General features: G+C 49.2%; 1 protein-coding gene across 1 annotated transcript; it reads left to right on the top strand.

Moving 5' to 3' along the window:
- Positions 1-2,223: 2,223 nt before the first annotated feature.
- On the top strand, positions 2,224-15,681 carry DELE1 (DAP3 binding cell death enhancer 1; the record flags this gene model as incomplete). Its single annotated transcript, XM_079701832.1, has 13 exons — positions 2,224-2,254; positions 2,961-3,075; positions 3,170-3,287; positions 5,312-5,459; positions 6,425-6,586; positions 6,829-6,914; positions 7,020-7,116; positions 9,755-9,897; positions 10,739-10,897; positions 10,991-11,083; positions 13,438-13,597; positions 14,427-14,666; positions 15,566-15,681. The coding sequence occupies 12 exons, from the start codon at positions 2,224-2,226 to the stop codon at positions 14,663-14,665; spliced, it is 1,551 nt and encodes a 516-aa protein (XP_079557958.1). The 3' UTR covers position 14,666; positions 15,566-15,681.
- Positions 15,682-16,111: the final 430 nt, after the last annotated feature.

The following is a 16,111-nucleotide window of genomic DNA, read 5'->3' as shown; positions in this document are numbered from 1 at the left end:
TGTGTCAGTCAGTGAGGACTCCAGCTGCCCTAGCCAAGTACCCCTCACTCAAATGGTCTGTTAGCGTTCACAGGCTTCTAGGGACAAAAGACATCAAAATGCCACTTTACACATAGGAACAGACATCATCGTCAAAAATTTTTAACTCGCTTTAAACACGGAGGGCCTTCAATGTACGTGGAATGAATACATTTCTGCTCAAATCGGTAAATCCCAGGATTGAGGTCTGGTGGTCTTGTCTGTAATAATCATCAGCACAAAGTGTCCAGTCAAGTCAACGTGTATTGTTTGAATATCTTCTGTGTCAAGCCTTACGTGGGATGCAAAATGGGAAAATGCCATCCCTGCCCTGAGGGAGAGAACTGGGGAGACTAGACTTACACAAATGAGATAATTAAATAACAGGACAACATATAATTACTGCTAAATTGTGTGGTAAGAAATTAAGTGCTACAGGAATTGGGAAACGTGGAGAGCAGTGAGGGCTCAAACAGTTGGGAAGTGCTGGGAGGAGGAAGAGAGCTGAACCAGCATGCTTGTTATTTTATTTTGACACAATAACACAAGGAATGTGAAAGGTGGCTGCCCCAAATCCCAAAGCCAAGGGTATTTCTGAAGTTTCCCAATATTCACATTTCTGGGCCTTTGTTTATTGCTTCTTCTGCTTGCAATACCTTTCTCCCTTCTCCACCTGGTAAATTCTTACTCAAATTTAAAGGTCCAACTCAAATGCAACTACTTTTCTGAATCCTTCCATGGTATCCCATAACCCAGTGCTCTTGCTTCTACTGGAACATATCTATGCCTTTTGCCTACTCACCTCCTCTACCACTGCCATTAATAGCAACTTACATTCATTAGGCTCTTACTATGTGCCGGGAACTAGACAGTTTAAATGTGTTGTTTAAGCCTCACAACAATTGCATGAGGTATCCATTTTCCTATTTTATAGATCAAGAACCTGAGGCTTAAAGTGGTTAAGTAAACTGACCAAGAATACATAACAGGAAGTAAGAAACCATTCAAACCATGTGTGGGACTCCAGAGGCCACTCTTAAAACACTGGACCATGTCTTCCTGGAGACTACAAATGCTCTTTACTCCTCGGTCTTCTCCGATTCTAGGATGCTGGCTGACATATGGCTCAAAAATTGCTGAACAAATTAATACCACTGTCATACACATGCCTGGGTCTAAAAGTAGGTACCTCCAGTACTTTTACCCCAGATAGAGACTTCCATCAAGCCAGAAGTCACTACCTGGGAGAAAGGAGGAGGGAGAAAGTGTAAGCAACTTACATTTGATTTTGAGCTCCTTTATTTCACGGATTCAGGTGTGGGCAGAGGACCGAGTCTTTGCCCAACAAAAGAATACACAGATAACTCTGGCTGGGTCTGAAGATGAGAGCTCTGATTAACAGGCGTGGGGGCGGGGAAAGGGCCAGTCTCCTCTTTGGTATTTTGAAAGCAGCAATTCAAGTTGTTCCTTGTCAAATCAGGAAGGACCAGTCGAGCTCACTCTATCTGACCCTATCACTGGGCAGACGGAGGCCCAGACAAGGGAAGGGCTCAGCCCGAGGCTACACAGTGAGACAAAGCTGGAGCCAGAGCTGGATCCCCCCGAATCGGAACCCCACTCGCAGTTTCCATCGCCTACCCAGTCGGGCAACTCCAAGCAGATGGCCTTGGGCGGAAAGCTCGTACTACTGGTTTCCTCCGTCGGACCCTAAGGTTCCTCTCCCCCACCCACTGGACCTGGTGTCTCCCACCTCCTCTAGCATCGGGGCCTGGGGAAGACTGTTGCCCCTCGAGTCTCCACGGTGTCTCCAAGGTCGTCTGGCACCACCGAGGCCGCTCTCGCCCCGCTTCTCAATGGTCCTTCTTCTGAGGCGGTTCAGCTTCGCCCCCTGCGACCCCACTCCTCTGCGCGACGCCCCCCCGCCATTCTTATGCGGGCAGCAAATGACACCTCTTCCACCGGAGGCCGGGCCCACATCCCCGTGCCCTTGTCTCAATTCACCTCCCCGCTAGCCCCAGTACGCCTACACCTCCCACTTCCTTTCGCTGAGCGCCGTCCTTCCGGCTGGGCCCCCTTCTAATTGGCTGGCGGTGAGCTTCCTTGGGGACTCGGCCACTCCGAGGGCGCCACACAGGCCACTCTAGCCGCCGTCCCGGGGTTTAGCCGCGCTCTTTCGGTTGCGAGCTCTATGGTGTTGGCGACGACATGTGGCGGCTCCCGGGACTCCTGGGCCGAGGTAAGGGCCTTCGGCCGCAGGTCTTGCGGCAGCTGAGACTTGGAACTGAGGAGGGGGCGGGCCGGAGGACTGAGCCAAAGCAATAGTGGGCGGTGTTAGAGCGGAAGAGAGGCGGGGTCGCTAGGGGACCCGCTGCACTCAGTCAAGGGGCTGTTCGATTTTGAGGTGTGGGCGCGGCTAGTAGGAAGAGGGTGGAACTTAGAGCCAAGGAGATGGGTGGAGCTATTGGAAGGGGAGGAGCCAAGTAGCCGGAGATGGTGGGCGGAGTTCATGAAAGATGAGTAGAGGCCAGTGCAGTGGGCGGGGCCAATGGGGTAGGCGGAGCCAATGAAAAGAGGCGCGATTTAGAGACAAAGAGCTACAAACAATGAGCGAGAGTTTGTGTATGAATGTCTGGTCATTTTAGAACAGTGGTTGTCAGCCCTAGGAGGGCGTCAGAATCACCCGGGGAGCTTTTTCAAAATATTGATGCTCAACCCTGAATGATCCTAGTTTATTTGGTTCTGGGGTGGCACGCTGGAATCTGTACTTAGCAAAAGATCCCCACGTGTATGTATCCTTGTTTAAGAACTTCTGCAGAAGCAGGTGCCAGTGTTTCCTGGGTTCCTGGGGTGGGGGCTCTGTCAAGGGTCAGAGGGAAGATTGGTGGGGCTACTGTTGCCTCAATCCCGCTCATATCAAAGTGACTGATCCTTGCTCTGCACAGCCCTTCCCCGTCTGCTGGGACCTGACCTCCGTGGGGTGACCTCCAAGTCCACCAGCCCAGATGGGCCTCAGGCTACCTCCTCCAACCTGCTGGTCCCTGTGCCCAGTTTCGACAGGTGAAATACTACCATTCCGTCACCCATGTGCTCCCCTAGCCTCCCTCTACTCCCACTTAGGACAGAACTTGATAGCCTCTGTTATATCTTCTAGGTCTGGCCACCATGGCCCAGGCACAAGCAAGGGCCCAAGGTCCCATGGATGGAAGGCTGCCTTCCAGTGGATGTCTGCCCGTGACTCCCGGAACACATTGTGGGATGCCATATCATGGGTAAGGTTTCCCCAGTCCTGTCCTTGTCCTTCAGTGTGGATGAGAATGATCCTGTATGGAAGTATAGCCTAGAAACAAGAGCTAGGGCATCATTGTGGCCACACTCAAAATTTGAGTAACTGGCATTGGAGCATATTTGGGGAGATATTGCTGCTCCCTTTCCCCCTACTCCCCATGTATATATTCCTCCTTTCATTCAGTAAACATTTATTTAACACTTTCTTTGAGCCAGGCATTTTTTGCTAAGTACTAGGGACATAGCAGAGAACAAGGTAGATATGATTCTTGCCTTCCTGAATCTTACAATTAAACAATACTAAATAGCTAACTTTTAATTTATTAATGTATCTATATATATCATCTTATTTAATCCTTACAAAATCTTGCAGAGGAAATATAATCTCTATTTTATAGATGAGAAAACTCAGGCTCTGAAACTTTAGGTAACACTCTTAAGGTCACACAGCTATTCAGTAGAGGAACCAGATTTTACTCTGGAGCTCGTGCTCTTAGCTACTGTGCTCTACGGCTTGGTTGCTATACCTAGTATGGCCTGTAAAAGCACATAGTACATATCCTGACCCATGATCGTCGCTCAGTAAATATTTGTTAAATCTGATCTATAAAGGCAGAGGCTCGGTAATACGAGCTAACACGAGGTCTAACAAGGCAGAATCTTTGCCTCTTAGGTTCTGCTTATAAGATATTCTAAATGAAGTTGGCACTCACGTCACACTTGTCTCCATTGCTTCTCATCCCTCTCACTTTCATGCTGCGTACTTTGGTCAAGTGGCTTGACCTCTCTGAGCCTCAGTTGTCTCATCTATAACTTGGTGTCATCAGCAGAGCTGAGACTGGAATGTCTCCATGCCAGGGACACTTCTCTCTGGGGAGCTATGGCCTAGGGAGAGGGATGTGTTTTCCCATTTTGTCAAAGATATGAACCCTAGGGCAATCCTATAGTGAGTCCTTCTAGAAACTGGGTCTGCATCTCAGGGGTCCTGATGCCATCCCTCAGCTCTGTCACTACTGCCTATGTGAAAGGGCCTGAGCACAAGCTTATCTCCAGTGATACGGATACGTGTCCCTGTTATTGACATTGCTGGGACCTTCTCTTCCTTCTGGTCTCAGCACACACATCACTTCTACAGACAGGCTTTCCTCTACTCCCTGTCTTGTCAGGGGTCCCTCTTATGCCCTGTGTAAACTCTTGATTTGTTTCCTTAGCGGCATTTAGCATAATTTGTAGTTATTATATTATTTCTCTGTGTACTTGGATTTTGTCTTTCTCCCTCAATGAAGATATGAACTCCACGAGGGCAGAGACTGGGTCTGTCTTGTTTGCCATTGTATACAGTGCCTGTTGCAACAAATACATATTTGGGTGTCCTTTCTCGTGCATAACACAGGAAGGGACAGGGAAAACCAAGCACTGAGCTAGGAGCTAGCTTAGGTCTTCTGCAGACCTGTTGGAGAAGAGACACCCACAACAAGCCTGTAGCTGTGAATGTGTGTGGTGGGGTGGCTTGGGGGTGGGGGAGGAGTTGTGCCAGGCTAGAGAAAGAGGGAGCCTGATGGGGAACTCTGACCTGTCTGCATTTGGCTGCATGTGTGCCCAAGCCCAAATTTGCCACGTTATCTTTTTGCCTGCTTAGACTTTGTTTATTCAGTCACTCGCTCAGGCGTTTATTCAGCATGTATTTATTAGTGCTGTATCTTAGTGCTCTGCTAGGCGCCGGGGATACGTAGGTGAGCAAAACAGACATGGTTCCTCCCTCGTGGTGCTTAGAGACTAACAGGAGAGACAGACCTTGATGAATAATTGTAGAGATGGCTGTTTAAGTACCAGTGTGATCAGGGCTCCATGGGGGAAGTTCGGGTGCTTATGAGAGTGTGCAGTGGGGGAGCGGCTACAACCAGGAGTCAGGAAGGACTTCTCGAGGAAGTGATGTTGGAGATGTAGGCGAAGACTGAAGGAGTTGACTGGTGGAGAGCTGTGTCCCTTGAAGTGCTGTCTTCCTCAGGGCACCCTGGCCGTGCTGGCCCTGCAGCTGGCAAGGCAGATCCACTTCCAGGCGTCCCTGCCAGCAGGACCTCGGCGAGCGGAGCGCTGCTTTTGGCACAGTCCTCTGGACCGTTTCCTCTCATCTCCCTTGAGGCACCCGTGCTCCTGTGAGTTCTCAGTCCTGGGGCAGAAGAGCTGGGCTGGGAGTTTCTCTGGGCCAGGAAGCATCTCTGGACACACCTCAGGAAAAGAGCCGTCAGCAGCTCCTTGCCTCTCCTATCTGCAGTCAGAGGAAGAGGAATGGGAGGAAGGTCTGTCCACCCAGCGTGTGGGCCACGCCTGCCCTCCAGGCTCCTCCCATGTCCTCCCCTCCCCTTCCATTGACAGAGCCCCACAGGGGTCCAGGTTATTTTAGATCCTAGGAGTGGCTTCCTGCCCACTCCTCAGCCAGTTAGGTCATTCTCTGGTCAGTCATTCATCAATAAGTGAATCTTTATTGAATGGCTATCATGTGCCATGGTACAGAGGCAATGCACCATAGTGATTAAGGCTCTGGAGTCACATTGTCAAGGTTCAAGCCTAGAACTGCTGATACTAGTTTGGTGTCCCTGGATGAGTTACTTTTAACTTCCCTGTGCCTCAGTTTCTTCACCTATAGAATGGGGAAATAATAAAACCCACCCCCACAGGTTTCTTGGAAGGACTAAATGAGTTAATACATGTTGAGGGCTTAGAACTGTGCCTGGCATGTAGTATGTGCTCAGTAAGTAGCGGTTTAAGTTCTTGCCCTTAGTATTATGATTATAATCATAATCAGTATTAACCATCAAACAAAGTGCTAAGTGCTGGGGCTAGAACAGTGAATAAAGTAGATCCCTCCCTGCGACTGGAAGAATTCAAGCCAAGGAGTGATTTATGCTTGGGGTGTGGGGATCAGCATAAATGTGGGCCCCTCTCCACCCCTGCAGAGGGAAGCCAGCCAAGGAAATGGAGGAGGAGGCATGTGAAGGACATGTCTCAGGAGTTTCCAGATTCTTCCTTTGGTCCGCGAAGCCTCAGGGAGGGCTCAGTCAGCCCCAGCAGGCTGAACCTATCCCCTTCTGACGTGACCGCTCTCACTGGCTCTTTCCAGCACTGCGGAGACACATTCTGCCCAGCCCTGATAGCCCGGCTCCCAGGCACACTGGCCTCAGGGAACTCGGGCTGGGCGAGGAAGAACCCTCCACTCGGCCCGAGAGCCTCTCTTCACCCAGCTCCTTGAGAGCAACTGGTCTTCAGGGTGCCTCTGAGGAAGGTATGGTCCCACCTCCTAAAATCAGCAGAAGGCGGTGGCGGGGTGGGGAGTTGGGCAGATGGACATTTGTTGCTGCATATGCCACATTGGGGAATTGTCATTCCTGTGAGCCCCCATGCTTTCTGGGGCAATTTGGAATGATTTTGGTTCCTGGCAGTGGTGCTGGATGGAGGGCTCTGTGGACCAGGGGAGTGAGAGAAAAGGAGAACTAACACCTTCCTCCTTTGCCTTTTCCCTTGCAGATCCCAGTGACGCCGGCTTCCTGCATGCCAGCAGTAGCTTCAAGTCCAAGGCAAAGCCAGCCCAGCCTCAGCCCACTGGCGAAAAGCAGGTATTGTCCAGATTTGGCCACCTGGATCCCCATAACATTCCCCTAGACAGGTGGCAATCCCAGTGAACTGTCCCATGATGAGTCTTTGTATTTCTTCCCCAGGAACAAGATAAATCAAAAAGTCTGTCCCTCGAGGAGGCCATGACTTCCATTCAGCAGCTCTTCCAGCTCAGTGTTTCCATCGCTTTCAACTTCCTGGGTAACTGGGTGGACCCTGTCTCAAGGAGGGCGGATGGGAAAATGGAAAGGGTATGCGGTAGGTCAAGTAGAGTCAGGGCAGGGAGTGGTTTACATAAGAGAGAGTTTATTTTCTCCCAGGTAGGTCGACCAAATCTGGCATGGTGGCACAGTGGTGTCAGGGACCTATTCTCAGTCAAATGGTTCTGCCCTTCTTAAAATGGGCTCCCATCTCAAGGTTCAGTTTGCCTCATATCCAAATTCTAGCTAGCTAGAAGGGAAAGGTGGGAAAACTAAAGGACCACTCCTCCCCAACCTAGAAGTTGCACAAATCATTGTCTAGAATGAAGGCTTGCGGCCTTACCTAGTCACAGAGGAGCCTGGAAAATAGAGTCCTTAGGTGAATGACCATTTACCTGAAAATTCGGTTACTGTGTAAGAAGGAGAAAATAAATCTTGAATGACACCTTGAATTTTCTGCCGCACTTAGGCAAGAACAGGCTCCTGAGGTTTGGAGCAGGCCCTCAAGTGCCCTTCCTTACCCACATCTGGAGACTCCAGATTCCTCCCCACCATTTGTCCTGTTCTCTGCAGTGACTTGGCTTCTTTCAGGCCTTCTCATGTGGAGACCCAGACTGCCAGCAGCATCTCCTGGACTCTAGTGGGCAAGTGAGTGAGAGGCTAGGATTCATTCAGTACAAATGTATTAAGCATTCACCTTTGGTTAGGCCTTAGTTTAGGTGTTGGGGGTACAGTGATTCAAAAGACAAAGTCCTTCCTCTCATGGAGCTTCCATGTAGGTTGAGGGAAAGAAAAACAACAACCTGGTAAACAAATAAAAAAGAGAATTTCAGATAGTGATAAATGTTAGGGAGAAAATTAAACAGGGGGATGCATTAGTGACTTGGGCAAGGAGCAGCTTTGATTTGGAAGGCCTCGCGGATGGAAAGATCCTTGACCTGACTGACAAAAACAAGCCAGTCTTGTTTCCATCTGGAGAAAGCTTTCCAAGTAAAGGGAACAGCAAGTGCAAAGGTCCTGAGGCAGGATTGAGTTTTGTTTGTTAAAGGAACAAAGAAAAGGGTGAGCGTGGTTGTAGTTTAGCGATCACCAGGAGAGTAGAAAGAGATGAAGTCAGAGAAGCAGGCAGGGGCCAGATCAGATCAGGCCTTCTGAGCCATGGTGGTGTATGGTGCTTCTAAGTGAGACAGGAAGCCATTGGAGTGTTTTACGCTGGAGCAGGAAGTGGGGGTAGTCATGTGATCTGATTTACTTTTCCACAGATCTCTCTGCCTGCTGTGTAGACAGACGCGGGTCATAGGAATGCCAGAGGGGAAACAGGGGACTAGATTGGAGCTGTTACTGATGGCTAAGCAAAACGTGATGGTGACTTGGTTTAGGTTAGAGGCAGAGGATCTGGTGTGGGGGATGGGGACAGGGTGGGATCCTGTGCCCTCTCGAGTCTTCTCCTCAAGGACAGAGGGCTCTGTGAACCCTTGACAGTGAGTTTTCAGGCAGCCAGGAGGTGACTCATTCACTGCTGGCCGAATGGAACCCGGCTTCTGCCTCATTAGCTTTTTGTGATTTTTCATGGGCAGACAGTCTTCTGAGAATTTTCTTGCCCATTCCTTCCTTCATATGCATATTCATTTATTCAGCAAGTGCTAAGCACTGTGGCAGAACACAAAGGGAGCATAAGCCATAATCATATTTTGCATTTGTATAGAGCTTTCACCCTATGCAAAGTTATTTCTTCTACATTCTTTTTCTGCTTCTGCCTCCAGGATTTTACAGTCTAATTGAGGAGACAGGGCTTGTACTCTTGAAACAGTTTAGTTCCTAGAAAAAGGCTTGTGTATGAAGTAAGTGCCGAAAGAGTGTTTAAAGCCTGAGTGTGGTCTGAAGATTCCAGAGCAGAAACAGGTTGGGAAGGCCTGATGATAGAGGCAGAAAAAGATATCCCAGGCAGGAGAAACAGCTTGAGCAAAGGCTTAGAGTTGAGAGTAGGCTGTGCTCAGCCCCTTCCCTGTTTTCCTTTTCGTTTGGATGATAAAGAGAACATGGGCTTTGGAGCTGGGCTCTCTTTCTTATATTCTCTCACAGTTTCCTCACAAAGCAAGATTGACAGTGTCAGCTGAATCAGTTACGTTATGTTGGTTACAAGCAGCCTAAAACCACTTTGGCTAACCTAAGCACAAAAGGAATCTATTGGGATCTATTGACTTGCCAAGCCTCAGAAAGGAAAGGAATCAGAGGCTCCAGGGATGCATGCGGCAGTAACTGAGAAACAGCGTCTTCAGAGTGCTGCCATCAGAATAAACCTGCAGAAGCTGTTTTCTTTCCTGTTGCAGCCAGATCAAGATTCAGATTCCTGAGAGAGGGTCTCATTGGTTGGGAAGAGGGCAGGCACATTGATTGACAGCACTGGGGGGAGGGCTGTTCCCAAAGGGAAATGAGGATGTTGTTACCAAGAGGAGGATGGTGTACAGGAGGGCAGAACCCACTGATACCTATGGCAAACCAGTGAAATATTCAGAGGATGGAAGTGCATGCGAAGTGTCTAGCACAAAAAAGAAAGGAAGGAGCATGTGGGTATCTGACTTAAGAATGTGGAGAAGTTCACAGAGGAAGCTATGTTTATGCCTAGTGCTTTCTTACAGGGACAGAGAACATGAGGGATGGAGACTACATGGCAGGCTTTTCTTACTTCCAGAAAGCAGCAGACCGTGGCTACAGCAAAGCGCAGTACAATGTGGGCTTGTGTCACGAGCACGGCAGAGGTACCCCCAGGGACCTAGGCAAGGTACTACACTTCCTCCCTGCCCCCAGGCCCGTGGCCTATGCTGCACTGTCCAGAGTGACCTCCAGGAATGAGCAGTGGGCAGGGCTTGGGAAAGTCCAGCTTCTGTCTTCCAGCCCAGAGGGAAAACTAAGAAAGAAGTCCCCAGCTTCTAGGAATTTAGACTCAAAACACAGGAAGGCCGGGGACCTTGTCTATCTTCTTTGCAGCTGTATCCTCACGACATAGAACATTACCTTGATGAATGGATCAATTAATTCTAAAAAGTAGGATAAGTATGCATAGATGTTATATATAAGAATTTATATATAACAGTTTCTTGGAATTGTATACGATGGCCAAAAAAAGGGAAGAAACTTGAAGTTCCTTCAACAGAGAATTGGTTAATAACATCTTTGTGGGCCTTAAAAATGATATGCTAGACCTATATTTATTTGCAGGGGAAGATATTCATGGTGTATTGTTAAATGAAAGAAAATAGGTTACAAAATACGTTACAAAAAATATTGTAGTTTTCTCTCCCTTTCTTCCTACACACACACATACACACACACATTTATATATGTGTGTGAGTGTATATTAACATATTTGTGTATATATGTTAATACATACAGTACAGGGGGGAAGAAATTTACAAGATTGTACACTAAAATGTTAACAGAGAATGATCTTTAGGAGGCAGGATTTCTTGGGATTTTGTTTCTATTTTTGGCTTATCTGTATTTTCTGACTAATCTATAATGATTATGTGTTATTTAATTAAAATAATTTTTAAAAACTTCACTCCAAAAAAAGGCAGCTTACAGAGTTATCAGTTGACTGGATATTTTTCCCTTTGCCCCAGGCAGCCTTTTATTACCAGCTGGCTGCCAGCCAGGGCCACAACCTGGCTCAGTACCGCTATGCCAGGTGCCTGCTGCAAGATCCAGCCTCCTCATGGGACCCTGAGCAGCAGAGGGCAGTGTCCATGCTGAAGCATGCTGCAGACTCAGGCTTGAGAGAGGTGAGTGCTATTGGTGGGGTCACTCCTGGGCACTTGGGGCAGGTGGGGCCTGGCAGTGACCAAGATACCTTTTTCCTTCCTCCTTGACCACAGGCCCAAGCTTTCCTCGGGGTGCTCTTCACCAAGGAGGCGTACCTGGACGAGCAGAGAGCCGTGAAATATCTTTGGCTTGCAGCCAACAATGGGGTATGAGGTGTCCATATCCAGGCACGATGGGGATCAAGTCTGATAAAGGAAGGGATTTTGGAACTGGTACCATGCCCAGGAGACGGTTGATAAGAGCATTGGGCTGGCTTCAAGCCTTAACTCTTGCTGACTTACTGTGTGTCCCTTGGACAGGTCCAGTGGTGTGCTGGCACTAGCTTGTACCAGCCTGCGAGAATTGTTGTTAGCTTGAAATCAGCTATGGGGAGAGGATTAGCACCACAGAATTGCCAAATGCTACAAAACAGGGCTTTTTCCCCTGGAGAGCTGGTTGTTAAACATTTACCAGCATACTACTGGGCTGGTCACTTCTTGTTTTCCTCATCTCTAAGATTGGGATAATAATGCCTGCCTGACCTGTCTACCACTTCACAGGGTTGTTGTGAGGATCAAAATCTGAGATAATAAGTGTGAAAGTGCTTTGTAAAGTGTACACGTGGAAGGTGCATAGTCCAGGGAAGTCAGGAGACACGTGATGTGAAGACATTGAGCAGTTTGGGGGTGTAGAGGGTGTCTGGTTGTCTGTCACCTAGGGGTTGGCATCCAGGCAGCATGGAGTTTGTTCCACAGAGCATTAGTTCCATGGAACGTTTATAAATAATACGAGGGAAAAATGGTCAGATGGGTTTGGGAAATACTTTGTTAAACAGGTATCTTTAATGCAGGAAATCTCAGAGCTTTATGTCACTGTGAATTACCGAAAAGGCATCTGTGGGTTTGCTGTATCCTCAAGTGTCTTTGACCAGTATATATTTTTTTTTTTTTTTTTTTTTTTGCGGTACGCGGGCCTCTCACTGTTGTGGCCTCTCCCGTTGCGGAGCACAGGCTCCGGACGCGCAGGCTCAGCGGCCATGGCTCACGGGCCCAGCCGCTCCACGGCATGTGGGATCTTCCCGGACCGGGGCACGAACCCGTGTCCCCTGCATTGGCAGGCGGACTCTCAGCCACTGCGCCACCAGGGAAGCCCCAGTATATTTTTTGAGTTGTATCTTAAAGGACCAGGAGCCCTGGGTTAAAGCCAGCAGTGGCCATGTACTAGAATTTCCCTGCATAGAGGCTGCTGCTTCTCTTTACTTCCTGGCAACACAGTGATAGCGTTATTGAACTCTTGGGCATCAGAATACTTCTCGTTTTTCACTCTGTGTTGTCCAAAGTATCTGCAGTAGCCGTCAAAAGGGGACCAATGTCATCAAACAGTACCTGCCTCTGTGCCTGTCTTTCTATGAAAGAGCCCCAGAGTCTTCCTTGGGCTCAGTGGGTTGTGTGACCATGTGTGGGACAAGCCTGGGGGCACCCTGGCTGGCATTAGTCACCCAGCGCGCCAGGAGAAGTGCACAAAGGGATGTTGTGTAACACATACATAACAGCATGGGTGTTTTGGCCTAACTGTGTCCTAAGTTGGCCTGTAGCCATGAGTCCACCATATTTATTACATAGACTTTGACCTACATGTTACAGAAACTCTTTAGAAGGTAGAAGAGAAATAGAACCATGGTTGGGAGATTGAATATAATGAAAATATTCATTACAGAGAGGGAGAGATGAATGATGTGGGCAACCAAAGGCGTGAAAATAACACTAATCTAGGCACTTTCCACATATTGACACATTTAATCCTCACGACAGGGTAATAAGATAGGTGCTATTATTATGCCTACTTTACAGATGAGGAAACTGAGGCACAGAGACACAGAATATGATGCCCGAGGTTACACAGCTGGTAAGTGGTGGAGCCAAGATTGGAACCCAGGCGTCTGGCTGTAAAGATTGGGCTCCTACTCCCTACCTGATACTGCCTCTCCCAGGAGCCTCATTCTCAGTGAGAGGGGAGAGAGGATCCAGAGCCAGGGACAAAGGGATTAATTAGCCTTTTAACGTTTCAAAGGAGGAGAAACATGTTCTCTGTAATGTATGCTTTGTAGCTCTCTGGGTAGAAATCAGGAAGGCATTCAGGGCCTTCAGAAGCTCAGCCTCCACCCCTGCTCCTGGCTCTTTCAGGATAACATAGGAGCCCGACTCCCTGGGCTCCCAGAGCAGGGCCAAGTGCTTCCCACAGCCTTCACTTCTGCACACTTTCAGCACCATCCTCAGCACGAGAAGCCTCCATGCTGCTCTGGCCGGAAGCTCCCTGGGTGGAGGGATCCCTGTCCTCTGTTCTGGGCCTCTGGCTCTTCACAGTTGAGATCCCTTGGTCCAGGGAGGGTTGTGGCTGGGCCTGACCCTGCAGGGATGAAGCAGCAGCCTGCTGACTGCTGTACCTTCCTCCTGCCCCAGCGTTTCAGTTCTTCAGTCCTGCATACGTGGGCATCTGTGTGTCTGTCCGTCTTCTCCTTTAGGATTCACAGAGCAGGTACCACTTGGGAATTTGCTATGAGAAGGGCCTTGGTGTGCAGAGGAATCTGGGAGAGGCTGTGAGATGCTACCAGCAGTCAGCAGCTCTGGGGAATGCGCCTGCCCAGGAGAGGCTGCGGACCCTCTTTTCCATGGAGGCAGCAGGTACAGATGAGAGTCAAAGCCAGCAGGTGCCTCCCCGAGCTCAGTACCCTGTGACAGAGAAGGGGTGGCAGTAGCCTTTGGTCTCTTTGTTACTTCTGCTCCATTGGTGGGAACGAGCACAGCTTTTTGAGTCAGACCTGAGTTTTAACCCCTGCTCTATTCCTGAACTTGGCCTGTATGTCTTTGCACCTCTGTTTCTTCACCTCTGAAAACTCATTAGATTGCAAAGATTAAATGAGATGGGACTTCCGTGGTGGCGCAGTGGTTAAGAATCTGCCTGCCAATGCAGGGGACACGGGTTTGAGCCCTGGTCCGGGAAGATCCCATATGCCACGGAGCAACTAAGCCCGTGCACCACAACTACTGAGCCTGAGCTCTAGAGCCCACGAGCCTAGAGCCCGTGCTCCACAACAAGAGAAGCCACCGCACTGAGAAGCCTGCGCACCACAACGAAGGGTAGCCCCCGCTCACCACAACTAGAGAAAGCCTGCGTGCAGCAACGAAGACCCAGTGCAGCCAAAAATAAATAAATTTTTAAAAAAAAGATTAAATGAGATGACAGCAAAGGGCTTAGCACAGCCTGGCGCACGGTAGGTGTTGAATAAATGGTAGTCACTCCAATGATTTGTCAGGAGAGACGCTATCCCAAGACTGCCTCCGTGCCCTGACTTACCATCTAGGGCTCTGGGAGCCCTGCTCACTCCTGACTCACTCGGGCTGACCTGGGTTAGTAGTGCCAGGGGAACCAAGTCCTTTAAGAAGCCCCTGCTCCAAAGTAGGAGTCTAAGAACACAGCCTGAGTAAGAGTTGCTCTTGTCTCTCCTCGCAGCCCCGGGGCCCAGCGACCTGGCAGTGAGAGGATTGAAGTCGTTTTCCAGCCCCTCCCTCTGCAGCCTGAACACCTTGCTGGCAGGAGCCTCGCACCTGCCACATGCCTCGAGCACAGGGAACCTTGGCCTCCTCTATAGAAGCGCTCGTCTCAGAGCCAGCCCCGGAGCCCCCAGCAGGGCTGCTCTCCCACACCCCTACCCCTTGGAAAGGAGTCTCGTCAGACTGGGTTTTGGCTAAGGTGAGATAAAATGCAGTCACTGGTACCTCTCACTGGAGCTGGGGGGGAGGGGCGGGCAGGGAGGAGATGGGATGGCAGCAAAAACAGGGTGTCAGTATCCCTTTACAGGGTAGAAATTCCATGGGGGCTCAGGTTCCCAAGCAATTTCAAATGCATGGCTAATAAATGACTTTGACCATTTCCCCTAGTTGGTAGCCTCACAAATGGGCAGTGGACACATTCATTTTTTGGCCACGCCACACGGCTTGTGAGGATCTTAGTTCCCCAACCAGGGATTGAACCCGCGGCCTCAGTAGTGAAAGCGCCGAGTCCTAACCACTGGACAGCCAGGGAATTCCCCATTCACAGTCATTTCTGTTCTGTGCATAAAAAAGATTCGTTCAGTGACCTGTGAAAAACTTTACTGAAGGGTCCAGAGACCCTGGTCCTCACGTTAGCCTTTGCCTTGGAGCAAATCCCTTCCCTTCCCTTCCCCCTTGCCAGTCTTCGACTTCCTCAGGCTTAGACCACATCATTTTTTGCCAGCATCTGATGTGTGTGCCTCCAGTGCTTCACCAGAGGATTTTAGGTAGTATTCAAACTAATATTTTTTAATTTTAGTGTTTTTATATTAATAGATATTATAAAAATGTGATTAGCAGATCATAGTGTCACAGATACTAAAAATAATGAATCAAGTAGAGAAAAAACCTTGTGACATTGCGTAAAGGGGAGCACAGATCCAGAGAGGTGGCAAAAGTCATGGGGTGGTTTCATGAATGCCCAAAACTCAGGAAACGCTGAATGATGTCCGCTTTTGTTCATCCCCAATGGATTCCCGACTGTCTCCATTTCACCTTTGATTTGGAAGGAAGGAGTTTAGTGTCTAAATGCCTGATGTAACTGTTTGACTTTTTCAGACCTTCACACTTCACTCAGCCCTAAAGATGGAGCCTGCGAGTTCTCAGAGAGATACCACAACTTGAATCCCAGAGAAGAGGCCAGATATTCACCCGCCTTCCCAAAGAACCTTAAGTACCTGCCCAGCACAGTACAGAAGAAGAAAGTGTGTAAAGATCCAGGTTCTGGCCACGTCACCTTGAAGCAGTGGCCTTACTTGCTGTGTTGTTTCCTCAATTGTAGGCCAAGGGCAGCGGTGTCTGCCCTCCTACCCTCCAGGGCTCATGTAGGGCATTTCACTGCGGAAAGGACGTTGGTGCTCACTTAGGCCTGAGGAGGCAGAGTGATGCCCATGGTTACATGGCTTTATGAGTCACCAGCCCGGGACAAGGACCCCAGCCTCCTGACTCCTGGCCCAGGGCTCTTTTGCACAGTTCTCACTGTGATTTTAGGTGAAAGCGTTACTATCGTCCTGCAGATATGAGGGGGTAAATGGCAACTGGGCCCTTGGAGTCTTGAAGCAGGAGAGTGTAGATTTTGAGATCCTCTTTTGTGAAAGGTTTGTG

This window comes from Hyperoodon ampullatus (assembly GCF_949752795.1).
Source record: "Hyperoodon ampullatus genome assembly, chromosome: 4".
In the NCBI taxonomy this organism is placed as follows: domain Eukaryota; kingdom Metazoa; phylum Chordata; class Mammalia; order Artiodactyla; family Ziphiidae; genus Hyperoodon; species Hyperoodon ampullatus.
Note: the sequence above shows the minus strand (reverse complement) of the source record. Positions and strands in the feature narration are given on the sequence as shown.